The sequence below is a fragment of the Eurosta solidaginis genome, chromosome 3 (assembly GCF_040869045.1).
Source record: "Eurosta solidaginis isolate ZX-2024a chromosome 3, ASM4086904v1, whole genome shotgun sequence".
Lineage (NCBI taxonomy): Eukaryota > Metazoa > Arthropoda > Insecta > Diptera > Tephritidae > Eurosta > Eurosta solidaginis.
In genome coordinates, this window is record NC_090321.1 from 6,702,468 (window position 1) to 6,730,378 (window position 27,911).

At 37.0% G+C, this 27,911-nt stretch overlaps 3 protein-coding genes and 1 long non-coding RNA gene across 12 annotated transcripts in view; 1 reads left to right on the forward strand and 3 right to left on the reverse strand.

The window, feature by feature from the left end:
- Positions 1-27,911, reverse strand: part of Fili (Fish-lips) — a 603,882-nt gene that overhangs the window by 474,350 nt on the left and 101,621 nt on the right. The window lies entirely within an intron of this gene.
- LOC137243178 (cytochrome P450 6a2-like) lies at positions 6,595-9,198 on the reverse strand. The gene is made up of 2 exons (XM_067770537.1): positions 7,230-9,198; positions 6,595-7,119 (listed from the first exon to the last, which is right to left on the reverse strand). Exons 1-2 carry the CDS (start codon positions 8,347-8,349, stop codon positions 6,689-6,691), a joined length of 1,551 nt encoding a protein of 516 aa, XP_067626638.1. The 5' UTR covers positions 8,350-9,198; the 3' UTR covers positions 6,595-6,688.
- LOC137243179 (probable cytochrome P450 6a14) lies at positions 10,252-12,158 on the reverse strand. Of its 2 annotated transcripts, XM_067770539.1 has the most exons (3): positions 12,028-12,158; positions 10,863-11,921; positions 10,252-10,773 (listed from the first exon to the last, which is right to left on the reverse strand). In XM_067770539.1, the coding sequence occupies exons 2-3, from the start codon at positions 11,803-11,805 to the stop codon at positions 10,346-10,348; spliced, it is 1,371 nt and encodes a 456-aa protein (XP_067626640.1). In that variant the 5' UTR covers positions 11,806-11,921; positions 12,028-12,158; the 3' UTR covers positions 10,252-10,345. The 2 variants fall into 2 exon arrangements, with proteins under 2 accessions (XP_067626640.1, XP_067626639.1); XM_067770538.1 differs by having other exon boundaries at positions 10,863-12,099.
- LOC137243180 (uncharacterized) lies at positions 25,449-26,646 on the forward strand. The gene is made up of 4 exons (XR_010950467.1): positions 25,449-25,543; positions 25,596-25,792; positions 26,060-26,236; positions 26,294-26,646. It is a non-coding gene; the product is annotated as an uncharacterized lncRNA (long non-coding RNA).

A 27,911-nucleotide genomic window follows, 5' to 3' on the forward strand; every position in this document is an offset into this window, starting at 1 on the left:
TGGAAGGACCAGGTGGAAAATGATTTAAACTCCCTTGGTGTGACCAATTGGCGCCGGTTGGTGGAGCGAAGGAGCGACTGGCGCGCTTTGTTGGACGACCATAACCGTTTAGACGGTTAAGCGCCAATTCAGTAAGTAAGTAAGTGACACCTAAAACCGACACTAATTCCAATTCGAACATTGAACCGATCACATTGGATTTCATGACACCAAAGTAATTTTTTTGTCGTCCTTAAATCCGATTCCGACAACAATTGGATTCCATAACAGCCTTTGAGTAACTTTAATTGCTTCAATTTTATTGTGTCTGGTTAGTTTGACTGAAGCTTTGGCGCTACAATCAAACTCGATTTGCCTGCAAGTAGCCCATGGATCATCTGCACTATGCCACTGTTGTTGTTGTTGCCACTATGTCGTTGTTCGCTAGGATTGCTCACTTGCTTGTAACATGTTTGTGTAGCGCTGCAAGTCAAAACATGCACATACATGAACATGTTTGCTTAGTTATTTGTGAAAATAAAGTAATTTCATTGTGACACTTCAAGTCATTTAATTGGTACATTTTTTATATGATTTCGCGATAAGATATCAAATTCCCTATCTCTATTTTTCCCTTTCTCCTTGCACCGCTAATTGACTTTGCTCCCGTAGGCGCCCATTATCATTTGATTTGTAACAGGCGAGTGGCGTGGAAATCGTTGATATAATTAAACGTTAACATATTGCACATTAATTACTTGTGCAATAGACAATTTATGTGCGGTGTGTAGCGATTCAGAGGTGCGAAGAGGATAATACATTTGAGTACCATGTGTGTAGATATGTATGAATCGTTACCTACGACTATCATATATATGTTTGTATATCTTATGTCAGCAGCTTCGATTACCAATTCGTTAGCAACGTCTGCACTTGTGCCATTTTTCATCCTTGAACTCAATATAATCTTAATTTAATTAAGAACAAGTATGCAATTTAGTATATGATATAGGGTTACTAGACATACAGATTTGTTCAGTACATGTACTGAGGTTCACAACCCAAAGTACAGAAATAATTCTCCTGAAACCAGGCAACCCACCCTATCAGCGTATTTTTATACTCAGAGTGCTTTGCACACAGAGTATATTAACTTTGGTTGGGTAACGGTTGGCTGTACAGGTATAAAGGAATCGAGATAGATATAGACTTCCATATATCAAAATCATTAGTACCGAAAAAAAATTTGATTGAGCCATGTCCGTCCGGCCGTCCGTCCGTTACTTGAGTAAATATCGAGCTATCTTCACCAAATTTGGTACACGAGTTTATTTGGACCCAGAATAGATTGAAATTGAAAATGAGCGAAATCGGATGATAACCACGCTCACTTTTTATATATATAACATCTTAGAAAACACAAAACCCTGATTATTTAGTAAATAATAAACCTAGAATGTTGAAATTTGACGTGTGGACTGATATTGACACTCTTGATAAAAATTTGAATACATTTTTTAAAATGGGCGTGGCACCGCTCACTTGTGATAAAATCAATTTTACAAATATTATTAATCATAAATCAAAAATCGTTAAACCTATCTTAAGGACCACGCCCACTTTTATATAAAAGATTTTTAGAAGGGTCGTGGACGAATAAAATAAGCTATATCTTTGCAAAAAGAGCTTTATATCAATGGTATTTCATTTCCCACGTGGACTTATAACAATAAATAGGAAAAACTTCAAATTTTAAAAAATGGGCGCGGCACCGCCCCTTTTATGACTAAGCAATTTTCTATGTTTCGGGAGCCAAAACTCGAAGAAAAATTAACATATCGTAATGATATTGTGTACACAAATTTTCCCTATAGCAGAAAATATTTCTAGTAAAAACGGACGGTTATGTAGAAAAGTAATTTATCTGAAATAAAATGTACAATTGAAGCTCACGCTGAGTATATAATGTTCGATTACACCCGAACTTATACACCTTTACTGGTTCCCGCTAAGTTTATCACAACGTGACATGCATATTTGTGCTTATCAGCTTTAGCGTGTAGACGTAAACAACAGTTATCTAACTTTTTTTTATTCAAGATAAAATAGAGCTGCAGATCTTGAGACATTTCTATTGATTTCTTTGCGATTTATGTGATAGATAGAAGTGTATTCAGTTTTAAGAGACAGTCCAAACATCTTGCAGGTCGCTCGCTTTATTTAAATTTTTATTGACTGAAAAACTGGGTTCATTACATTTAGCTTCGTGTTTACGCTCCTCTACTTCTTGTTCTTGCGGCAAGAATTACGTGCGACCACTTACAAATTAGCATCGATCTGCTCTAATGGAAGACCAGGGAGACTTCCAGTTGCAATAGGGTTGGACCAAAGAGCTGTTAGTGGCGTTGGTTCCACATTAGAGTTGAAACCATCTTTTCAACTCATGTCATGTGGAGACACATTATATGCATCATAGGTATTCGCCTCCAGCATTTATAGCCATAGGCCTTCGCCGACCCACTGTGGATGAGGTGGAGTGAGTTCGTATGCCTTTTGTAATTCAAACGGCTGTATTGTTGTGTGGGTGTTGCTTGAGTGCGCTCTGGTCTTTCAACTTGTACGCGGTGAGCTTTAGGGTTTACGTATAAAATTTATAAAGTTCTGAATGTTATGTTAGATTAGGTTGAGTGGTAGCCATATCGACAGGCGGAGCTCACTTGGTCAGCATAATAGTACGTTTTGATGCCACATAAGATAAATGTGATATTCAAATAAATAAAAAACGAATGTATAGCGCGATAACCTCCAAAGATACTTCGTTGTGCTCCTTTTAAATTTTCCCTGCAAATTCGCAGGATGGGCTAACATGTTTTAAGCCGACTCCGAACGGCTTCTGCCAGGCAGATGAGTTTCTACTGAGAAGCTTTTCATGACAGAAATACACGTAAAGTGTTTTCCAAATCACTGCCGAGGGGCGACCCCACTTAGAACAACTTTTTATCTAATTGAAAAAACTTTTTTCTAAATTTTTGATGTTTCTTTGGCCGGGAGTTGAACCCAGGACCTTTGGTGTGGCACGCTACCATCACACCAAGACGGCCGCCGTGATGTTAGCTGTAGCTTGCGTATAGTCTACTATGAGACCGATTTCGACGCCGGCCGCCACCGAAATACTGATGCCTAATTTTGGTAAAAGTTGAACAGTCAGCTGCTTGAGACGTACCGCATGGATTCCTAAAGGATAGTGACCCATCAGCAGGCCATTTGCCATTGATAGATGAGCTTTGAGTAACCCAAAAATTTTAGCAGACCACCACTATTAACTTCCAGCCATGAATGATATCGCTACCCTTCAAGACGGCCAGTGGTACTCTGTATCCCTACCACCATCTATTTTCACTTTAGTTGTACCCATGCGCGCTAAGATGTTCGCATGACAGGTGCCAGTTATATTTCTGCGACCTGGCGGCCAGATAATATAGATATTAAAAAAGTTGAACGCAACCGCAAGTGGAGCTCGCCATTCCTATACCACTCTGGGTTGTACCAAAGTTGAACTTAGGGTTTTAATAGCCGTTTGGCTATCGGAGTTGTTGTTGAGTTCTTTTGTCATAGTAGCACTGAACAGCAGCCCATCCAACGCATACTAATTGCGGCACCCTCCGCTTGGAAGACTACTGATCAGGTAGCTTAAACTATAAAAAAATAATCTAAAATTGACGAAATTTGATGAAAATTACCAATGCTTTTTTAGTGTTCTCGGCTATATAACAGAACCACCCTAACTTTTATTTATTTTACATATGAAGTTTATCTAAATATACATGTACCTAAGTCTTCTTATCTCAGCCACAGCTTAACGAATGTAGATGCGTTACAAAAGTCATTATTTATCCCTAGAGCATTTGTATGTCGGAAAATTACAACTTGTTTTTCATTTCGTAGCAATTTGCTCGTTCTCTGTGTTTCAGCTTTTAAGCTTGCAGCTGCTATATGCCACTTATGCTAAAGAGAAATTTGGGTTAACAGCTTTTGACCTTTTTTCAGTAAATGTGGCAGAAATGTTAGACATATCTATCACCATTTCAATCCTTTCTTTCCCCCTCGCTTTCGAAATCCTTTCAGCTCTCTTTACTTTGAACTCTATTTAGCACGAGTAACGAGTAGAGCTTGAAGCTGCAACTGAAAAGGTTCGTGTACTTATCTGCCATACAAATGTTCTTTACTCAGTAAATAGTCATATTTAATTTAGTTGCCACTATCTGACATGTCTCTTCAGTTAAGTACACACGTAAATATGTATATATTTGATTGTATGCAAGTGTGTAAACATACAAGTAAGTCATAAGTGTATACTTGAGTAAATCTTCGTGTATGCTTAACAATTGTATCCGGAATTGTTTAATTGTTGCATTCAACACCATCAACAACAGAAGCAGCATCAGAAGCAGCACCAGAAGCTGTGGAGCTCAGTGGAGCATGTACAGCAATCAAAAGTGCAATTCATGCAAAGCAAACGCACATACACACACATACATCGCAGCTTATGCAGCACTTGCCCTATTGCACTGCTGCACATATTCGTTTACTTACACTCGCACTTAAGTTAGTATCTTGGAAGGCTTTTGCATATTCACTTGGGTGCATTCGCTTGCTCCTCCGCTGTTGTTGATGGTCATGATGATAATGAGTTCCGCTGCCGATACCCGAAAACTGTGTGGTCATTGTGTGCATTACTACGTGCGTACGTCACTAATTCAATGCGTTTGTCTGACAGCTAGAGTGTTCATCCATTTGCTCAATCGAAATAAACTTGTTCGTTTGTGCATAATTTAAAGATGATATGAACTTTACTATGTACAGTGGGTCAGTTCGTTTGGAAAAACTGTCAACTGTTCAATTTTGCTACCTATCGGATAATTTTTTGTCCGCTGACGATGCAAGGAATGAAAATAATTGAGCTTGTAAGAACAAATACAGAAGCGAAGATAAGAATAAAATATAACGCGAAAAACGTTAGAAGAAAGGCTAAGCGATAGGGTAATCAGATCGTCCGGACGACAATCCGGGACGCCTTTTCAAATACCGCCCCCCCCCCCTTCTACACCCGAAGGAGGGAAGGGGAAATATCGAATATGTGGTAGAGAGGCAGGAGGGGAGGTGGAGGGGCAATTGGCTTGTTTTTAAGCACAAGAGTAAAATAGTACACGATTCACACATTCTTGTATTTAATGTATTTTTCCATTATAAATTATAATAAGTGCAAGAGAAGGAGTAGGGGTAAAAGAAAAAGCAAGAGTAGGAGTAAGAGTAAAAGCAAGAGTAGGATTAAGAGTAGGAGTAGGAATGAGAGTAAAAGTAAGACACTGAGGAAAAAGAAGAGTACGAGTAAGAGTAAGAGTACAAGTAAGGGTAAGAGAAAGAGTAACACTAATGATAAAAGTAAGAGAAAGAATAGGAGTAAGAGTAACAATAAAAGCAGACTAAAATTAAAAGCAGAAGTAGGACAAGGACGCGGAAGATTTATAGAAAAAAGAAGGCTTACAGGAATATGCAAATTGACAGAGAATAAGAGAAAAGGAGATATGTAGGGGAATAATGATAGGACAGGGGGACAAATTGAAATGAAAATACCAAAGCGTAGAGATTGAGACAAACAAATATTTATGTTACACAAAAACCATACCATGGTATAATTTAAGCCACTGAACAAATCTTTCCATATCAAACAAATTTTCAACAGGTTTAAAAACGTCCAAGGCACCTAGGGACTCGCTGCTCAATGACCCTCTTAAAGTGGCTCTGAAACATCCTGCCAGCGGAACGCATCCGAGGCAAAAAGTAGAAAAGGTGAAAGTTATTCGAAAAAGCCTTCTTAAATGTTATTTTCCGAGTTCAAAAACACTCCCGCCTTAAAATAAATATAGAATTCATAAACTCATCCGAAGAGAAACAATACTATATTGCTAATGACTTTTTTTTTACTTACAATAAATATAAATGAGAATATATTTGATCAACTAAGGTAACTGAAATCCTGGAGGAAAGGTGCCTAAGCTGCAATCGCGTCAGTATGTACAATGATAGTCAGGCTGTCATTAAGGCAATAACCTCACACTCTTCATCAAGAACTGTCCTGCAATACAAGCAAGCATAAGAGAGACCTCGCTCAGGCTGAAGCGTGGATCTGTTATGGGCTCTCCGTCATAAAAGGGATAGAACGTCACAAAAGGCCAATGAACTGGCAAAGGAGGATGCATCTGCGGTAGACGTCCCAATCCGCTTGCGAGAAATCAAATGGGGATGGGTGTTGCGTACGAGCATTCAATTAGGAAAGGCATGTAAAGAGGCGCTGAAAAATTTCTAAGATCACTTTTCGCCAATTGGTTGGCGGGTAAGTGTTCATAACATTTTTCAGATGCAAATCCAAGTGGATGACTTTCGCACAAGTTTTGTACACTTGCTACCCACTGTGCTTTAGCAGTTAGAGCTCATACATATGCAAATCAAAGTTATATACTGAACTATCTACATACAACGTGTAGGCAACTTAGCCAATAGGTACAATTAAACAAGATAATATGACAACAACTTAACGAATGACGAGAGGGACAGTGATTATTTGTTTAACTTTATTTCAAAATGATATAATAAATTTGTGTATACTAAAATGATAACAAAGAAATCAAAACCCACATATTTTTTTACTTCATACCGATGCATTCACTATTGGCTCTATATGCAAATGTATGCCATCTTTACTTGTCAACACGAAACTATCTTTTTTAATCTCCAACGGAACCTTTGTATTTGAAGCGAGCGTGAATTTGAAGTGTTTCAGTAGCAGAGCCAAACCGACCATGGCTTGCATTTTACCAAAACGTAAACCAATGCAGTTGCGTGGACCCTCGCCGAAGGGTAACCAAGACATTGGATGGCGTTTAGCTACTGCCTCAGGTTCGAAACGTGTAGGATCAAAACGTTCTGGTTCTGGATAAATTTCAGGATCGCGATGTATAGCATCAATAGGTATGACAATAATGAGACCCTTCTCCAGCACATATTTTGAGTTTGGTACTTGATAGTCGTTGAGCGTTTTTCGCATAGTGATTGAAGCTATCGAATATTTGCGCAGAGTTTCTGCAATGGAAATGTAAAATTTGAATTGAAAAGCACTTTCACAAGTTCAAAGAGATAAAGAGTGAGAGAGAGAGGGGGAGAGGGAAACAAGCAACAGACCGCTTACTTACCACAAAATATCTGTTCCATATAATGCATATCACGCAAGCATTCATATGTGAACTTTCCATCGAAACGCCCCAACACCACGTCAATCTCTTCACGCGCTCTCGCTTGTATATTCTGATTCAAAGCAAGCTCGTACAGCGCAAAAGCCATAGTGCTGGAACTTGTCTCAAAACCGGCTATGAAGAATACAAACGCTTGTGCCGTAATCTCTTCGAGTGAAAGTCCATCTTCCTGATTCTTCAGTTCCAATAACAGATTCATAAAATCATTACGTTCGATATCCGATTTCTCTCTATACGCTGCTGTATCGTGTACGACTTTGAGAAAGAATTCGCTTACATCTTCCGGCGTCATTTTAATACCCAACTTGCGCGCTAATTGAGGATATGCTTGCACGAAGGCAAAAACGAAACGTCCATGACGACGTTGTGTGAAAATTTTCTTTCCCATTGCGCGAAATTTCGTATCGGGGTCTTGTAAACTATTGCAGTCTAGTCCAAAAGCGCAACTGCCAATGACATCGGTGGTGAAGCGCGCTAACAATTCTCTTATTTCAATACCCTCCGTCGTAGTTGTTTGGCTTGAATACTCCACTTTTTTTGCCGCCTGCAGTCGCTCACTTTCCTTTTGCATTACTTTTACAAATTCATTTGCCACCTCCACAATTGTTGGAAACATAAATTTCATTTTTGATGATGTAAAAGTGGGCGTCAGTTTAGTACGCATATTACGCCAGCTGACGCCATCTAAATTGAAAACATGCGCTGATATGGGATCATCTTTTGCATTGTAATAATTGCCGCGATTGCTAAAGTTCGCAAAATCTTTAACAAGCACATGCTTAACAAGATCAAGGTCAAATATAACAGCAGCGACGCGCATCGATAAATAAAAACCGCCGAATGGTGCGACATGTTTGTATTTCTCATAGAATTGTTGAAATGGGTCACGCAAAGTTTGGGTTTTCCCCACACCCGCCAAGTTTCCATAAAACATTGATGGTTTCTCATGCACAACACCGCGATCCATCCAATAGTTTAGTCGTTTACGCCACCACACAACGAGCAACGTTGTGGCGGCGATGAGGAGATACAGCGGTATCCAAAGTGACATAAATGCCATTATTTATTTTTTTCACAACAACTAATAAAAATTTACAAAATTATATATATATATATATATAACGCTATTTTCTATTTTCTACCGTCTTTCGATAAATCGCGCGCACTCCCCTAAATTGCTGAGCGTCAACTGATGGGAAACGGCTGATGAAGCGGATAAACAAGTCAAAAAGCAAACGAATTACGTTCGTAGTCAAGAACACTTACAGAAACGAATACTTTTTATTGTAAATGCGTCATTGTGAAACAACTGGCTTTGATTATGACATTGTATAGTAATATCTGTGTGCTCAAAACATATACGACACTAATAATTACACTGTGCAGCAGAAATTTTGCAATAGATAAGTTGAAATTACTCAACAAATTTGTTTAATTGAAAAAAAACTCGCTTGAATTACCCATAATGCGATAATTTTTACCAAATATTTGTTAATTCGAGAAAAACTACCCCTATATGTTGAATGAATACCTGGAAACAGGAATATTGAGGGCCACGAGAGGGCAAATGAACTTGCAACAGGGAGGGACTCTGGTCTTTAGGATTACGGCCACAATCACGTGACACTGACCGCTCGGCCTGCTTGGTGAGACAGTCGAGCACTACCTGTGTTATTTCCCTGCCCTAACTTACCCTGGGTTTATAAATATGGGTAGTTATATTATGGCCGAACTTCAGAATATATGTTGTTGTTGTTGTTTTTGTAGCGATAATGTTGCTCCCCGAAGGATTTGGGGGGTGTTATCGATGTAATGGTCCTTTGCCGGATACAAATCCAGTACCACAGCACCATTAAGGTGCTAGCGCGACCATTTCGGGAACGATTTATGTGGCCACATTAAACCTTCAGGCCATTCCCTCCCTCCCCACCCCTAAGTTCCATTAGAAGCTTGGGGCCGGCAGAGCCTCGTCTATTAGTGAAACAGGATTCGCCGCGGATAGGTGAGGTTGACAATTGGGTTTGGAGAAGCTATATATTGCGCTGGCAATCTGAAGGGTTGCGCTACACAGCCCCTGGAATCTGGTATTTTAGTCGCCTCTTACGACAGGCATACCTACCGCGGGAATATTCTGACCCCCTACTCCGCTGGAGTTCAGGATCTATCAAACTGCTCTGTGAAGGATATCAGCAGGTTCATTATCCGTACCAATTAGTTTTAATTGAACACCGAGTATTAATTACTAAAATAGCAGCAATTGGTTCCAGGAGAAGATGCATCGAAATGGCGCGCCGTTCCATACTTGGGCTCGGGTCCCAACGGTATTTAAGTAAATTATTATGTTACCAGCTGACTGCATATGCCGCTGTTCCATGGAGATATTTGTCTGTCAGTTGTTGACACTGTTTCGACACAGATGACACAGAGATAAAGGCCGATCTACCTACTTGCGACGTGGTTTTCTTTGTTTTTCCCTGCAAATTGGCATGAAGTACCTAAACGTTTAATGCCGCTATGGACGGCAGATGGATTTTCGCTGCGAAGCTTTTCATGGCAGAAATACACTCGGAGTATTTTCGAACCAACATTTTTTCGAATTGAAAAACTTATTTTCTGAATATTTTGATGTTGCTTTTCACGGGCCTAAGTATAGCACGCTACCAGCATAAAATGGCGTAGAGTTACATATTAGTTTTTACGATATACATAATTAGCGCCAATTTGCGAAATATTTGTTTCAGAGGTCGTTTTTAATTTGGACAGTATAACACTAGTTTGGACAAAAAATACTTGCAGATGTTTATGTTCCATTGGGTCGTAAGATGGCGCATAGTGACAAGTGTACGGATAACACAACTTGAAAGCAACTTGAGCAAGAAAGCATTCGTAGCAAAAGCCCCGGTAACGTGATCTTCCATTGAACCGTTGCTAGATGTGAGCATAACTTACACTTCTAGACGAATTATGGAATAAAAAAACTCTATTTTATAATAGCAAAAACTTTTTTCACATTTATAAAGGGATAGTATGAACGCACGGCTAAAAATTTGGTAATATCACTCCGCACTCGCGATCGACTCGACATGCAAATGTATGCCACCTTGACAAGCCAACGATATAGCGTGCTTCTGGAACTCCATAGGCACCTTCATATTAGGCGTAGGCATGAATTTAAAGTATTTTAACAACAGTGCCAAACCCACATTAATTTGCATTTTACCAAAACGCAAGCCAATGCAATTCCGTGGACCCTCGCCGAAGGGTAACCAAGACATTGGATGACGTTTAGCCACTTCCTCAGGTTCAAAACGTGTGGGATCAAAACGTTCTGGATCAGGATAGATTTCAGGGTCACGGTGTATAGCATCAACGGGGATTATAATATTAAGACCCTTTTCGAAAACATAATTGAAATTTGGAACCTTATAGTCGTTGACAGTTTGACGCAAAATAATTGTGGCGATTGAATATTTTCGCAACGTTTCTGCAAAGTAAAAAACCAAAAGCGTTTTTAAAAGAGCAACAAGTGCGTTAGAGAGAAAAAGAAATTAAAAGGCTAGTTTGCTTACTTACCATTAATGATTTGTTCCAAATAATGCATTTCACGTAAGCTCTCATATGTGAGCTTGCCATCGTAACGTGCCAACACATCCTCAATCTCTTCGCGCGCTTTTACTTGTATCTCCGGATGCAGCGAAAGCTCGTACAGCGCAAAACCCATAGTGCTTGAGCTTGTTTCAAAGCCGGCGAGAAAGAATACAAATGCTTGTGCTGCGATCTCTTCAAGCGTAATACCATCTTGCTGACTCTTAAGTTCTATTAAAAGATCCATAAAATCATTACGTTCGATACCCGATTTCTCTCTATATGCCACTGTGTCCTTTACAACCTTCATAAAGAATTCGCTCACATCTTGATGTAAGATTTTTATACCCATTTTGCGCGCTAAATTACTAAATGCTTGTGCAAAGCCGGTTACAAGGCGACTATGACGACGGGTGGTGAACACTTTTTTACCCATTATCCGAAATTGTGTATCTGGAACTTGCAAACTATTACAATCCAAGCCAAAAGCGCAACTGCTAATTACATCGGTGGTAAAGCGCGCCAAGAGGTCTCCCATTTCAATGCCCTCTATTGCGGCTAAATCCTTTTTCTTTTCTTTCAATTGTTCCATTTCTTTTTGTAGCACTTTCACAAATTCTTTGGCCACTGCCACTACTGTAGGGAACATATACTTCATTTTCGCCGAGGTAAATGTTGGCGTTAGCTTGGTACGCATATAACGCCAACTGGCGCCATCTAAATTAAAAAGATGTGCGGACAAGGGATCGTCTTTGGGATTGTAATAATTGCCGCGATTGCTAAAGTTGGCAAAATCTTTAACCAGTATATGCTTGATAAGCTCAAGGTCAAAGATGACGGCAGCTATGCGCATGGATAAGTAGAAACCGGCAAATGGTGCGACATGTTTATATTTCTCATATAATTTTATAAATGGTTCCCGTAAACCCATTGTTGTACCAATACCTTTTAAATTTCCATACAATATTGTGGGCTTCTCATGTACAACGCCACGATCGCTCCAATAGTTGAGTCGTTTGCGCCACCATACAGCTAATAAAGTAAGGGCTGTGATAAGCAGGTAAAGTAGTATCCAAAGTGAAAGAAACGTCATTATGACATATAAATGTTTATTTTCTCGCTACGTATATTACAAGTTTGCTTTATTATATACCAGTTCTAAATTCATAGACTTCTATTTGTTCTCGAGAGACCCTCAAACGACACTAAGAATACACTGACGGGAAGCAGCTGATGAAGCGTATTAATAAGTGAAAAATTTAGTAAAACGAGTTTCTGGTAGCAGCAGCTCTTGATTGTTTACTGTTCATTATTTCGCACACCCCACAGTGGTTTGAAAATAAATTAATCGTATATAAAACTTGATAAGAACTTGATAAGAAATCAAGAAATTAGCCTGTGCTTTTCTGAAGGCCTTCAGTACGTTCAAACTGAGGCTGGCATAAGCATTTTTCAATTGGTTATGGTTTTTGAAATATTTGTTATTTAAAGTGTTAAAAACAAGATTAGCAGTTACTATGCTTTTTCGGCACAAAATCAACTTTTTACTGCAAAACAGCATACAATGTTTGAAAGGCTCTCTTGGTCTTTTTTTCATATTGCTCTTTAAATTGCACCCCAATTTTTCCATGGCTGAACATAAGTAATTTAATAAAAAGTACGGAAAAGGTGTTGGCGATGATAGGCGAGGTTGACAATTGGGTTGGAGAAGCTATATTTTGCGCTGGAAACACCTTGAAAGGGTGGCGCTACACAACCCCTTGAATCTATTTTGTATTTTAGTAGCCTCTTACGGCAGATATACCTACCGAGGATATATTCTAACCCCCTAACCTGCTGGACGTTAGTTTTAGTCATCAATTAATTTATGTATTGTACAAATTGTTCTAAAAAAATATTCAGACCAATTCTAAATATCCTCGCGGAATTTTGTTCTCGCAGATTTTTTTATTCCCGCGGAAAAATTCCTCCAATTCTTTTCTCCTAGGGAGAAGAATATTTGGGGTATAGGAATTTCGAATTTTCGAAGTCAGCTGTTTTGTGAGTTAAAATTTCGTTGCGCATTTCTTATTTCGTTTAAAAATTGAAAAGTTTAATTATTGTTGCAAATTTGTTTGAAACTAAGAAATAAAATATAAACAATGCACAGTATTGCATTTCATGTGTTATTCACTGAAACGAGTAATGAATTTGTGCCACAGAAACATCTACAGAGGAGCATAAGAAGAAGAAGACAGCGGGATAACACAAATCCGCTGGGGTTGCATGCTTTCATTCAGCAAAGCAATTTTCTGGCAGCCAAGTCAAGTTGAGTTCACCTTTTACCATATGCCGAAATCTATTTAAGCCTTCTTAAAAATCCCTGCGCAATTTCTGGATGGCTGCATCAAATATACCAAGAGCTCTTATGTTGCTTATGATATACTTTTCTACTTAAAATAAAGAATATTGTGGTTGTTGTTATTGTTGTATTAACAGTGAGAATATTGTGGTAGAATGTACATACATATTTTAGCACAAATTTGTACAAATAAGTGTTCTTTCTTAAAAGAACCATTTTCCTTTAACTATTTTGAATTCTCCCTCTCCCTCACATTCATAATACCTACTTTTCTCCCATAACGGGTTTCCGCTTTTTCGAACATTGTTCAGAATAGGAGGAAAGGGAGAAGTGAAAAAACTCGCACGGAATTTTTGTTTAGAATTGGGCTGATTATGATGAAAGCAAAAGATAAATGAAATATATAACTACCGAGATATGATCTATAATGTGTGTGCACTTTCTTTTCAGAACAGTCCTCATCAATCTCTAGAGCAAGTGTGAACAACACCGTTATAGCTTCGAATACAAGCACTACTTTTTTTTGTAGTAGCATGTTTTTACATGGATTTGAGCAGGGATGCACCTTAACGTTAAGCTAATCGTTTATCAAAAAATTTCCACCGTTTCCGTTGAAACACTTCGAAATATTATCGATAAAGAAATTATCAAGATAAATTGTATCTCGTTTTTAACCGAAACGAAAAGCTTTCGTTAACGTTAAAAACGTTAACAAAAATGTGATACTTTATGTTTGAGTTGTGCTGGCAATGCTATAGCCATGGTGAAGCCGAAAGATGGTAACAGCGAGCGGACATACACACAAACTCCACGTAATTTGTTTGTGTAATTCGTTCGTGGTAATGTCAAAAATACTCTGAGAAATGCTCGTACTGTCAAAATTCATGAGAAAAGTTGCAATCAGCTTGGCTAATGCTTTCACCTTTAATGACTCCGCCATCAATCAGCTTTGCCAGCATAGTTTGAAATTAATAATCAACATAAACGATTTGATTTCGTTTTGATATGGCAGAAAACGAAGCAAAATCATTTCGCTAATTTGACGTTCTTAACGTTAATAAACGAAACGAAATGACTTTGTTTCGTTTATTAACGTAAATTATCGTAACGAAATGATTTCGGTTCGTTGGTTAAGCATGCCTGGATTTGAGCATAGAATTGATTTACTGAATCTCTGTCGCTGTGCTTACACGACATGTAGAATCTACATTGTAGATGAACGCCGAATAGTTTTCGGATGCTCTCGAGTACTCTAGAGAATATCTTTTGTATGTGTTCGTGGGTATGAGTAAATTATCAAGTGAGTATATGTAAGCTTAATAAAATCTTAAGGCTAGTTTTAAATTTAAGCGAAGCTTACATTTTTTTAATAGCCCAATAGTACAAATAATGATCATTTAATTTTACTCAAATTCGAGTACTTGGTGCGTATGCTTCCCCGACTTTTCCGCGTTTGTTTGTATTTCATTGAATTGATAACGAAGTGTAGTAAAACGAAAACAACACTAGCATATTGAATGAGTAGATTTTGTGCCTACTTTTTTTTTTTTTTTTTAATAGAGGTAATTTGATGTCATTGCAATTTTTTCGCTTTCAATTACACACTAGAACAGCGCAAAATGTTATTAATTATGACTCATTAGTTATACTTAGCTTTGTATTTATTGCAGCAACTATAATTTATTATTATTATTATGTATTTAGGCTTAAAATAAAGACCAACAAAAACAAATAATGAAGGCTAAGTTCGGGTGTAACCCAACATTACATACTCAGCTGAGACCTTGGAGACAAAATAAGGGAAAATCACCATGTAGAAAAATGAAACTATGGTAACCCTGGAATGTGTTTGTACGATATGTCAAAGGTATTAATGAGGGTTTTAAAAGGGAGTGGTCCTTAGTTGTATATGTGAAGGCGTTTTCGAGATATCGACCAAAATGTAGACCAGGGAGACCCAGAACATCATCTGTCGGGTACCGCTAATTTATTTATATATGTAATACCACGAACAGTATTACTGCCAAGATTCCAAGGGCTTTTGATTTCGCCCTGCATAACTTTTTCATTTCATTCTACTTAATATGGTAGGTGTCACACCCATTTTACAAAGTTTTTTTTAAGTTATATTTTGTGTCAATAAACCAATCCAACTATGTACATGTTTCATCCCTTTTTTCATATTTGGTATAAAATTATGACATTTTTTTCATTTTTCGTAATTTTCGATATCGAAAAAGTGGGCATGGTCATAGTCGGATTTCGGCCATTTTTTATACCAAGATAAAGTGAGTTCATATAAGTACGTGAACTAAGTTTAGTAAAGATATATCGACTTATGCTCAAGTTGTCGTGTTAACGGCCGAGCGGAAGGACAGACGGACGACTGTGTATTAAAACTGGGCGTGGCTTCAACCGATTTCACCCATTTTTTTCAGAAAATTGTTACCGTCATAGAATCTAAGCCTCTACCAAATTTCAAAAGGATTGGTAATTTTTGTTCGACTTATGGCATTAAAAGTATTCTGGACAAATTTAATGAAAAAGGACGGAGCCACTCCCGTTTTGAAATTTTCTTTTATTTTTATATTTTGTTGCACCATATCATTACTGGAGTTGAATGTTGACATGATTTACTTATACACTGTAAAGATATTAAATTTTTTGTTAAAATTTGACTTTTAAAACTTTTTTTTTTAAAAAGTGGGTGTGTTCGTCATCCGATTTTGCTAATTTTTATTGAGCACACATACATTAGTAAGAGTAACCTTGCTGCCAAATTTTATCATGATATCTTTTACCTTCTTACCTTCCTTTAAAAGCAGGCGGTGCCACGCACATTGTCCAAAATTTTACTAATTTTCTATTCAGCGTCATAAGGTCAACCCACCTACCAAGTTACATCGCTTTAACCGTCTTTGGTAATGAATTATCGCACTTTTTCGGTTTATCGAAATATTCGATATCGAAAAAGTTGGCGTGGTTATAGTCCAATTTCGTTCATTTTAAAAAGCGACCTGAGATGAGTGCCCAAGAACCTACATAACAAATTTCATCAAGATATCTCAAAACTTACTCTAGTTATCGTGTTTAAGGACAGACGGACGGACATGGCTAAATGAATTTCTTTTTTCGCCCATATCATTTTGATATAAGAAGTCTATATCTATCTCGTAGTTTATGCCGTTACGGATTACCGTTATGCGATGAAAATTAATATACTCTGTGAGCTTTGCTCAGCTGAGTATTAAAAGGGCTGTATAATTTTTTAAATGACTTTGCATAATCAATAGTTTAGCGATAACAAAATGTTGATTGCTATTTCTTATTTGTTTATAGACAACCAGTCTAATTGCCTACGATAAGGCTCTCATTCAGCTTATATTTATACGTGAAGTCGCACGTATAATTATCATTTTTATACTCAGTTGAGCAGAGCTCACAGAGTATATTAAGTTTGATTGGATAACGGTTGGTTGTACATATATAAAGGAATCGAGATAGATATAGACTTCCATATATCAAAATAATCAGGATCGAAAAAAAATTTGATTGGGCTATGTCCGTCCGTCCGTCCGTCCGTTAACACGATAACTTGAGTAAATTTTGAGGTATCTTGATGAAATTTGGTATGTAGGTTCCTGAGCACTCATCTCAGATCGCTATTTAAAATGAACGATATCGGACTATAACCACACTCACTTTTTCGATATCGAAAATTTCGAAAAACCGAAAAAGTGCGATAATTCATTACAAAAGACCGATAAAGCGACGAAACTTGGTAGATGAGTTAAACTTATGACGCAAAATAGAAAATTAGTAAAATTTTGGACAATGGGCGTGGCACCGCCCACTTTTAAAAGAAGGTAATTTAAAACTTTTGCAAGCTGTAATTTGGCAGTCGTTGAAGATATCATGATGAAATTTGGCAGGAACGTTACCCTTACTATATGTACGCTTAATAAAAATTAGCAAAATCGGAGAAGGACCACGCCCACTTTTAAAAAAAAAATTTTTTTTAAGTAAAATTTTAACAAAAAATTTAATATCTTTACAGTATATAAGTAAATTATGTCAAGATTCAACTCCAGTAATGATATGGTGCAACAAAATACAAAAATAAAAGAAAATTTAAAAATGGGCGTGGCTCCGCCCTTTTTCATTTAATTTGTCTAGGATACTTTTAACGCCATAAGTCGAACAAAAATTAACCAATCCTTTTGAAATTTGGTAGGGGCATATTTTTTATACCGTTAACTGTTTTCTGTGAAAATGGGCGAAATCGGTTGATGCCACGCACAGTTTTTATACACAGTCGTCCGTCTGTCCTTCCGCATGGCCGTTTACACGATAACTTGAGCAAAAAGCGATATATCTTTACTAAACTCAGTTCACGTACTTATCTGAACTCACTTTATCTTGGTATGAAAAATGAACGAAATCCGACTATGACCACGCCCACTTTTTCGATATCGAAAATTACGAAAAATGAAAAAAATGCCATAATTCTATACCAAATACGAAAAAAGGGATGAAATATGGTAAGGTAATTGGATTGTTTTATTGACGCGAAATATAACTTTAGAAAAAACTTTATAAAATGGTTGTGACACCTACCATATTAAGTAGAAGAAAATGAAAAAGTTCTGCAGGGCGAAATAAAAAACCCTTAAAATCTTGGCAGGCATTACATATATAAATAAATTAGCGGTATCCAACAGATGATGTTCTGGGTCACCCTGGTCCACATTTTGGTCGATATCTGGAAAACGCCTTCACATATACAACTACCACCACTCCCTTTTAAAACTCTCATTAATACCTTTAATTTGATACCCATATCGTACAAACTCATTCTAGAGTCACCCCTGGTCCACCTTTATGGCGATATTTCGAAAAGGCGAACACCTATAGAACTAAGCCCCACGCCCTTTTAAAATAATCATTAACACCTTTCATTTGATACCCATATCATACAAACAAATACTAAAGTCACCCCTGGTCCACCTTTATGGCGATATCTCGAAAAGGCGAACGCCTATAAAACGAAGGCCCACCCCTTTTAAAAATACTCATTAACACCTTTCATTTGATACCCATATCGTACAAGCAAAGTCTAGAGTCACCCCTGGTCCACCTTTATTGCGATACCTCGAAAATGCGTCCACCTATAGAACTAAGGCCCACTCCGTCTTAAAATACTCATTAACTCCTTTCGTTTGATACCCATATTGCACAAACGAATTCTAGAGTCACCCCTGGCCCACCTTTATGGCGATATCTCGAAACGGCGTCCACCTATGGAACTAAGGATTACTCCCTTTTAAAATACTCATTAACACCTTTCATTTGATACCCATATAGGACAAACGCATTCTAGAGTCACACCTTGTCCATCTTTATGGCGATATCTCGAAAAGGTGTCCACCTATAGAACTAAGGCCCACTCCCTCTTAAAATACTCATTAACTCCTTTCGTTTGATACCCATATTGCACAAACGAATTCTAGAGTCACCCCTGGTCCACCTTTATGGCGATATCTCGAAAAGGGGTCCACCTATAGAACTAAGCCCCACGCCCTTTTAAAATAATCATTAACACCTTTCATTTGATACCCATATCATACAAACAAATACTAAAGTCACCCCTGGTCCACCTTTATGGCGATATCTCGAAAAGGCGAACGCCTATAAAACGAAGGCCCACCCCTTTTAAAAATACTCATTAACACCTTTCATTTGATACCCATATCGTACAAGCAAAGTCTAGAGTCACCCCTGGTCCACCTTTATTGCGATACCTCGAAAATGCGTCCACCTATAGAACTAAGGCCCACTCCCTCTTAAAATACTCATTAACTCCTTTCGTTTGATACCCATATTGCACAAACGAATTCTAGAGTCACCCCTGGCCCACCTTTATGGCGATATCTCAAAACGGCGTCCACCTATAGAACTAAGGCCCACTCCCTTTTAAAATACTCATTAACACCTTTCGTTTGATGCCCATATTGTGCAAACAAATTCTAGGGTCACCCCTGGTCCACCTTTATGGCGATATCTCGAAACGGCGTCCACCTATGGAACTAAGGATTACTCCCTTTTAAAATGCTCATTAACACCTTTCATTTGATACCCATATCGAACAAACGCATTCTAGAGTCACCCCTGGTCCATCTTTACGGCGATATCTCGAAAAGGCGTCCATTTATAGAACTTAGGTCCACGCCCTTTTAAAATACTCATTAATACCTTTCATTTGATACCCATATCGTACAAACGCATTCTAGAGTCAACCCTGATCCACCTTTATGGCTATATCCCTAAATGGCGTCCACCTATAGAACTATGGCCCACTCCCTCATAAAATACTCTTTAATGCCTTTCATTTGATACACATGTCATACAAACACATTCCAGGGTTTCCCTCGGTTCATTTTCCTACATGGTTATTTTCCCTTATGTTGTCACCATAGCTCTCAACTGAGTAGTAATGTTCGGTTACACCCGAACTTAACTTTCCTTACTGGTTCGTATTACTATCACCTCACCTCTTACGAAAGCTGGTATAATCTTGGTTTTAAACCAAATTTGAATTATTCGTATATGTAGTAAAAAAGTGTCAGGTCTAGGCTCAAGCTTTAACCATGAATAAATGCTTCATAGTTTTGTGCAATCTTGAGATTTTATGCTTAGAGGCAAAGTGTCCTACATTTAAGATATATTCTGATTCTTGCATTATAATTATGCCGCACCCAAATTTTTGAACTCCTATTTTGGACGCACAATTTGACCAATTGAGATGAAATATGCACAAATCAGTGGGAATTGGAGTTCTTCTTTGCATAGGGAATAATCGTTATAAAGAGGGTATGGCATCTGTGTAGCCCACATGTGAAAAATAAATAGCTCTGAAGCTAAAAATGTCACAGTAATGACACTTGACAGGCAGGTGAACAATATCGACATATATCAGTATAGAAGTTGGACAAAGGGGAGTGGCAGCCAACACACAATTCCGACTTCCATATTGCATATCTCCTGTACCGATTTATTCGTATTACTAAAAGTTAAAATTCAAAATGTAAAACGCATGATTAAACCTTTTTAAATAAGTTAATCTCCGATTACCGATTGTTGGTGACAGCTGGATTGAAGCGTCACAACGTGAATATCGTGTTGTTTTCGAGTTTTTGCTAATCTCAAATAAAGTGAGATTTGTATGTCCCATGTCTAGAAATCTGTACACAACCTTTGTATGGTGGTAGCGCGCTCCGCCTATCACACCGAAGATCCTGAGTTCGATTCCCAGGCAAAGCAACATCAAAAATTTAGAAACAGGTTCTTTCAATTAGAAGAAAAGGTTTCTAAGCGTGGCCGCCCCTCGCTAGCGATTTGGTAACACTTCAAGTGTATTTCCGCCACGGAAAGCTTCTCAGTGAAAATTCATCCGCATTGCAGATGCCGTTCGAGAACGGACTTAAATCTCTTCGGTGGTTATTGCGCCTTATATTTTTATTTAATCTTTGATTTTTATATCCCTTATCTAAAAAATTGGTTTGGCAGAATTTTCAACTCCGGGCGATTCGAGCATTACTAAAATGATGACCATTTAGATAATCAGTTTTTTTTAAACAAATCGTTCATCACGAATTAAATGAAGATCACAAGTGTGCGTATAAGACGCATATATTTCTAAATTTACTCTTATAAGCTCGGAAGAACTTTCATTTAGTTCAGTGGTAATTTAACCAAAAATATACTTGCAAGGAATATCAAATGTAGCTTAGTACATTGCATTTCAAAAAAAAATTAATTTTTAGTATTGCACCCCATAAAGTTTGTGAGAGGTGAATTTGCGTGTATTGTGTTGTTGCATTGCAAATGGGATGCAATGAAAATTAGCAATGCAACGATGCAAGAATATTGTCACCAGATCGTAAACTGCCTAATTGAGTTTTAAACTTTACTAACGAAAACAGTATCAATGCAAAATTGGACATCAAGGTTAATATGTTGATGCGAATCTTGCAGAAAAGCAAATCTTATCTTCAATTCACATGAAGAAGTCTTATCACGTCGATAAGAAATATTTACATACACTCTTTATGATATTCGTCCGTTAGACTACTAAGTATGTCAACAAAATTTAGTTGTTCTCAAATCTATTTTGCTTCATTTCTTGTGCTCCTCTAATGTCACTTGAGCTATAATCTGACAGACAAGTGACAAATTTGATTTCATGCTCACACAGAGCGTTCTATTTTGTAGCGTTGACGATGATTATGGGAGCTAATCACGCAGTGTTGTAACGACTTCCGTCTGATTAGATTGAGTCTTTGACAACTACACATGCATGTTTGTAAGTATGTGGAACCTAAATATGTGGGGATAAGTATTTAAAAAAAAAATTGTTGTTAGCCTCTAAAGTTGTGTGTTAGTTGCATTATTATTTATTAAAATATATTTTTATCAAGTTTCGGTATATAAATTAGGCATGCTACGGAGCGTCGATTTCGATTTCAAAACATCGAAAATTTTGACTGATTTAAACATTTGATTCTAATTTCATCTGCGAGTGCTTGAAATGGGAGTTATAACGGAATACGAACAGTAAGAAGGCCGGTGTTACAAAATAACGTGGTTAGAAATTTAAATTTAAATGTTCAATTGGAAATTGAAATTGAATTGAATTGAAATGAATTTCATGTTCTCCCAAATTATTCAAGTCGTATCTATGCAAAGTGATAGCAAAGCGAGTTCAATCCAATTCGCCGTGATGAAGAAGTCAAATCAAAGCATCTTGCTGAACTAAGGCCTTGTTTGAAAATTATCAAGAAATTATTATAGAACATTCTTGTCACCATTGCAATGATATTAAATATTTTACATACCCAAGCAAATTACTTCAGACAGTCTTGAAATAGATTCGATCCAAAAAAAAAACAAAAAAATTTCTTTATATGTTTAATAGTTTTTTCAATTTTTACTTAATATTTAAGCTGCACACCGGTTTTTAATAATTCTTTAATAGAATATTCAATTATTATAAACCGGTGTTCATATCACGAATTCTCAAATATTAAGTTAAAAATTAAAATAACTATAATAAGAATAAAAAAATTCAAAAAAACTTCCTCAATTCAAGAAGAGCAAAAAAGCGATGGCACGGATTGGGGTCATGGCCACTTCAACCTGTCGAAATCCTCCAATCCGTAAGAAGGTGTTAGCCTCGACTAATACAACATCGTGCCGCAATGCAAGTACTACAATGTGATCCCAATAGACGTTGGGTCTAGTGCTTAACCGTCCTGCCGGCAGAACACTTGACAGTTCTGTACTGGGGGAAGAAATGGCAGGTTAAAGTTCAACACTAAAATAAAAAAGTATCTACAACGAAAAGGGGTTTCCTTATAATGGTTAACATTTATAGTTGCATATTTATCATGATTCAATTACTAGAGGTTTGTTCTTCAATGACGGCAGAGCTTTGACACTCCCGAACTGAGAAATCTGGACGGGTTGATTTTACAAAGTAAGGAAAACGGGTAATAATTCAATCCCCTTTAGCGAAAATTGTAGTAGAAAAGTACCTTTAGTAGTATATTAGTAGTGATAATAAATTTGTAAATGTCAACAAGTTTTGTAGGAAATAATTCATTTTCTACTAAATATTTCGTGAATTGATAAAGAGATATGTATTTATTAGAATTTTATTCAAAAATACACTATATCAAAATTTGTTTCAAAAACTCCCTACAACGATATTGAAAACGCAGCAGACATGGTCTGACAAAAAAAAATGGCTTATTGTCTTAGAACTTTATATTCCGGTCTAGACTTTGACAGAAGAGTTCAGCTTTTATGCGGTCCTGCTAAACAGGGAGTATTTACCTTTTTACTCTGAAATTTCGGAAAGCTCCTTTACGTTAAGTATTCATAGAAGTGTTGCGGATAAAACGTTAATTTAGAATATTCGGAACACGTTCGTTTGATACTACCACACGAGGTCCGAATATATATAATATTGAAAATATAAACCGATTCTCCAAATTCTTAAATGGAAACGAATGTTCCGAACATACGGAATGAATAAGTTAACATGCTCAATGTACCAATATTTCGTTATGGCATCTCCATTATATACTAATGACATTTTTACGTGAATCAATTTACTAGTCGACTCTCTGACGCTGATCGATGGATTTTGAAGTTGTTTAGGGTTCGTATGTTCATATGTTTACGAAAGTGCACGATTCCTTGGTGTCCGTACTTTTCATAAAACCTATGTTCAGCCACACTAATAGTTCATGGCATAGTTAATAAATTCATCATAAAATTAAAATAAATGTTCTAAGGAATTATGCAGTTTAGTACTTATCGGGTATTTGTAAACTGATTGCTTCCTATTTCTACTTCTAAAATTTTTCCAAAAATTGCAAAGAAACAACACAGTTAACGGATGTCAATTCGATTTGGGAGCAAAATGGCTGCAATTGTCAAAAAATGTGTCTGTCGAGCAAACCTCTTGTGATTGAATCATGCATATTTATTAAATTTGTAATTTTCCAAAAATTTATTGGGATCAAGTGTCTCAAATTTTCTCTGATATGTCAAAATTTCTCAATTTCGTGTGTTGGAAACATCTTCTAACAAAAAATTGCCGGGTGCTGTTTTGGTCAAATGGAAAATCGATTATAAATCGGGTGTATTCATTCTCCCACACAAGTCGTGAAACAAGGTATGAAGAGGAGCTTATTGGTCAAAGTAAGTGGTTGGGGTTTTTTCTATTTATATATATGGATAACTGGTTCTAATACCGTTTTCCGTCTTCCAATTTCGGCTTCGGCCCCGATTCCAATAAAAAACAAGTACGGACGGGACAGCCGAAGACTTCATACCTTTCATGAATGGGGCTGAACAATAATCTTATCCCATTCGTTATCTCCAAATAATGCACTGTATAAGATAAGAAATATATAGTTAACAGATGTACATACCTAAACGATTTTAAGATAAATATAAAAAATGGCAAAAACCCCCTTATTTGAACGACCGGTTGTATGGGATATATATTATATATAGCTCTGATCAAAATGATTTTTTCAGAAATTCTTCTATAATATATTCTAATATATATCACCGATTTTCACGTTTATACTTTCTGAATTAAGAGAGAAATGGCCAAAAATCTGAACGATCGGTTGTGTGGGATATAACTATATATAGCTCCGATCAAAGTGATTTTTCAGGATATCTTCTATTGTATATTAGAATATATATCACCAAGTTTCACTTTTATACTTTCTAAATCGTCTTATCTGCACGATCGGTTGTATGGGAGATATACGTTATAGTGGTCCGATCCTACCGGATCCGACAAATGTCTAATATAATACAAAAATACATCTTGTGCCAAATTTCATTGAGATATCTCAAAATTTGTGGGACTAGTTTGCGTTCAAACAGACAGACGGACGGACAGACGGACATGGCTATATCAACTCAGTTCGTCGCCCTGATTAATTCGGTATACTTAATAGTGAGTCTATATTCTATATTTCTCAACGTTACAAACATCGGACCAAAGTTAATATACCATTCCATGTTCATGAAAGGTATAGAAAATGGTTAAATGCGGTTCTGATTTCGGTGTCGATGAAGGCGCTTTCCTAACACTCCTACGCAGGCATTATAAAGTCTAGTGGTGTGGTTGAAATTTTCGGTCCCGAAATTTCAAGACCAATTTAGGCACTTGTATCTAATTTTGACGCAGATAAAACTGGATTTCAGATGGAATTAGTTTGGTCTCGTTTGCTGTTTTAAGCAGAAAAATAATGATATAACAATTCATCAGAATTGAACGTGTATTTTGCTCAGCTGCTGAGCATAAGTTTTAATCAAACTCCGAGTTTAAACGTAGATCAAATCGGCAGGTGGCTCGATAGTCGTCGTAAGAAAATTTTTTTTCTTGATATTCAGAGCAGAATATTCTTAGATATTTATGCATCAAAATTCACTTGAATCTCAAATGTTCTTCGAGTTTCCAACTGTTTATTTCATTAGAGCCTCATCACGTAGTCAATGCTGATTCCTTATTGCACTTAACATTCTGATATCTCGGTATTGGCATACCTAACGAGCAAGTTAAACATTTTAGTTTGTTTACGCTGTGAAGTTGACAGCCGCTTGACACATGCACTCATTCATTAAAATCATTTGTCATTATATAGCAATAGTTGAGATTAGTCAGTCCATTCAAACTCTTAATCCATATCAATTCGTTATTTTGGACTCTTTTACTTGAAACAAACAGTTTGCAAAAATGGTATTGGAATAATTTTCTTTATAAGAACTAGATTGTAATTTTTTATTTCTAGAATATCTATGTATATGTAGTTTTCTACAAATTACGGATTTATCAACTTTATGAAGAGCAGTGCAGGCCCATACTTGGGGACAGTATCTTCCCAAGAAGAGCGTGTGTAGTCACGAGCTTGAGGAACGTCGTATATCTTTATTAAGCCAGATAGAGCCACATTTTCAGTGACCTCGGAGAGCAGGTGCAGGAGCCAAGGTGAGAGTCCGTCCGTTCTGTGTTTCCCGAGCAGCTTTTGGAAGACAATGTTTCTTGAAGAGAAGGTAAAAAGTGTCGATTTGTTTAGTAAAGTAGCTCTCCCTTCATTTAGGATGGATTAAATTAAAATATAAAACACAGTTAAGCATGAAGTTACATCTGGCCTCTTCGAACTGCATAATGTTTTGTCTCAATTAGAATTTATTTTAATTGAATATAATTAAATATTTTCCATTTTTCCGCTAGTAATTAATCAATGTCGTTTAGGTCATGCAACGTCCACAGCTCTGCAGAATCAACACACACACACACACACATTAACTACCAATATGGAAAATACTGGCATGAAGAGATTGACAACTGCCTCATACGGTAGGGGGTGCCATTGTGCCACAATCAAACGGAAGCTCATTCATGGCTGTGTACAAGCGGACACATTTCTAAGCATGTTTTTTGCATTCTATTTTTTGGTATATATCGTAATTAATCAATGTCTTTCAGATTGAGGAAATAACAAATACAGAAATGGAAGAAAAATTAAGAAAATTGCAAGAAAAATATTTTAATTAAAATGCTACCAGAAATTTTCGGTGGAATAAACAATCAGAGAAACACGAGCGATGAGGAATATAAATGCTCTCGTTATGTCGGTTTAAGATGAGTAATGCAAAATTATCATGATTCAATTATTAGAGGTTTGTTGTCCAATGATTGCAGAGCTTTGGCACTCCCAAATTTTAAAATCTGAACGGGTTGCTTTTACGAAGTAAGGAAAATGGGGAATAATTTAATCCCCTTCAGTAAAAATTGTAGTAGGAGAGTACCTTTAGTAGTACGTTACTGTGATCATAAATTTGTAAATGCCAACAGGTTTTGGACGATTATAAGATGAATATAAAATAAAAAATGGCAAACAAACACCCTTACCAGAACGATCGGTTGTATGGGAAATATATTTTATAGTGGTCCGATCCTACCGGATCCGACAAATGTCTAATATAATACAAAAATACATACTTGTGCCAAATTTCATTGAGATATGTCAAAATTTGAGGGACTAGTTTGCGTTCAAACAGACAGACGGACAGACAGACGGACGGACGGACGGACGGTCAGACGGACATGGCTATGTCAACTCAGTTCGTCGCCCTGATCAATTCGGTATACTTAATGGTGGGTCTATCTTCTATATTTCTCAACGTTACAAACATCGGACCAAAGTTAATATACCATTTCATGTTCATGAAAGGTATAAAAATAAACAATAATTGGTGCAGTGGTGGGCAACGACGCGAACTAATAAGAGCATGACTCATACAAAGTACCATTTTTTGATAATTTTTTTTGCGAGTGGTTTTTTTGTGTGTTACGTTTTTAGGCTAAGCAACCATCTTCCCGTTTCGCGAGGGAAAAATTACTGACGTTTCTGCTGGCCATATTCCATCTTATGGATGACAATTCCTGGGGATAGATCGCCTTATGTTACTTCCGTTGCTGTGCGAAGTGATCGCATAAGAAAAAGGTGTGGCGTGAGTAAATGATCACAAAATATAAGCAGTCCGGATTTTCAAGCTTGACCATTCCGCGCGAATTATTATTTCAATAGCCGATCTCTGGTTGGGAATAACGTCATCAGCGTGTACTCCTCAAAGATTGCTCAATGATAACTCACTAATCAATGTAATTTGACTTTCAGCGAAAATATTCTGTATTGAGATGTTGTGAGTGATAAAGCTCGTAAAAGCTCTCACACACAGACACATAATCCATAGGCATCACTGTCTTAAACTAAAAAACTTAAAAATTTATTTTGCGAGGAACTAAGTATTCTTTTCTCAGGTAAGCATGATTATTTTCACCAATATATAGGCACGTACACTGAAAGAAAAAGACTGGTAAAATCAACCGAAATACGGGCCAATTCAACCGAAATTTCTCTTAATTTTTATCCATCGCAACAAGATGTTGATTCAACTGCGCACAAATGGTTGATTCGTAATTGACCGTTTTAGTAGTCAAATGAACAAAAAAGTTGTTGCGACAGCTTTGTACGAAAGCACCTATGTTGCCATATCTATATATCTATATATATATTATAAATGGGAAAGTTTGGATGTTA

Coding starts and splice junctions, on each gene's coding strand:
- LOC137243178 (XM_067770537.1), bottom strand. CDS start 8,349: ATGGCATTTATGTCACTTTGGATACCGCTGTATCTCCTCATCGCCGCC. Junction 7,120..7,229: donor TATGGAACAGATATTTTGTG/GTAAGTAAGCGG, acceptor TTTCCATTGCAG/AAACTCTGCGCAAATATTCG.
- LOC137243179 (XM_067770538.1), bottom strand. CDS start 11,967: ATGACGTTTCTTTCACTTTGGATACTACTTTACCTGCTTATCACAGCC. Junction 10,774..10,862: donor TTTGGAACAAATCATTAATG/GTAAGTAAGCAA, acceptor TTTACTTTGCAG/AAACGTTGCGAAAATATTCA.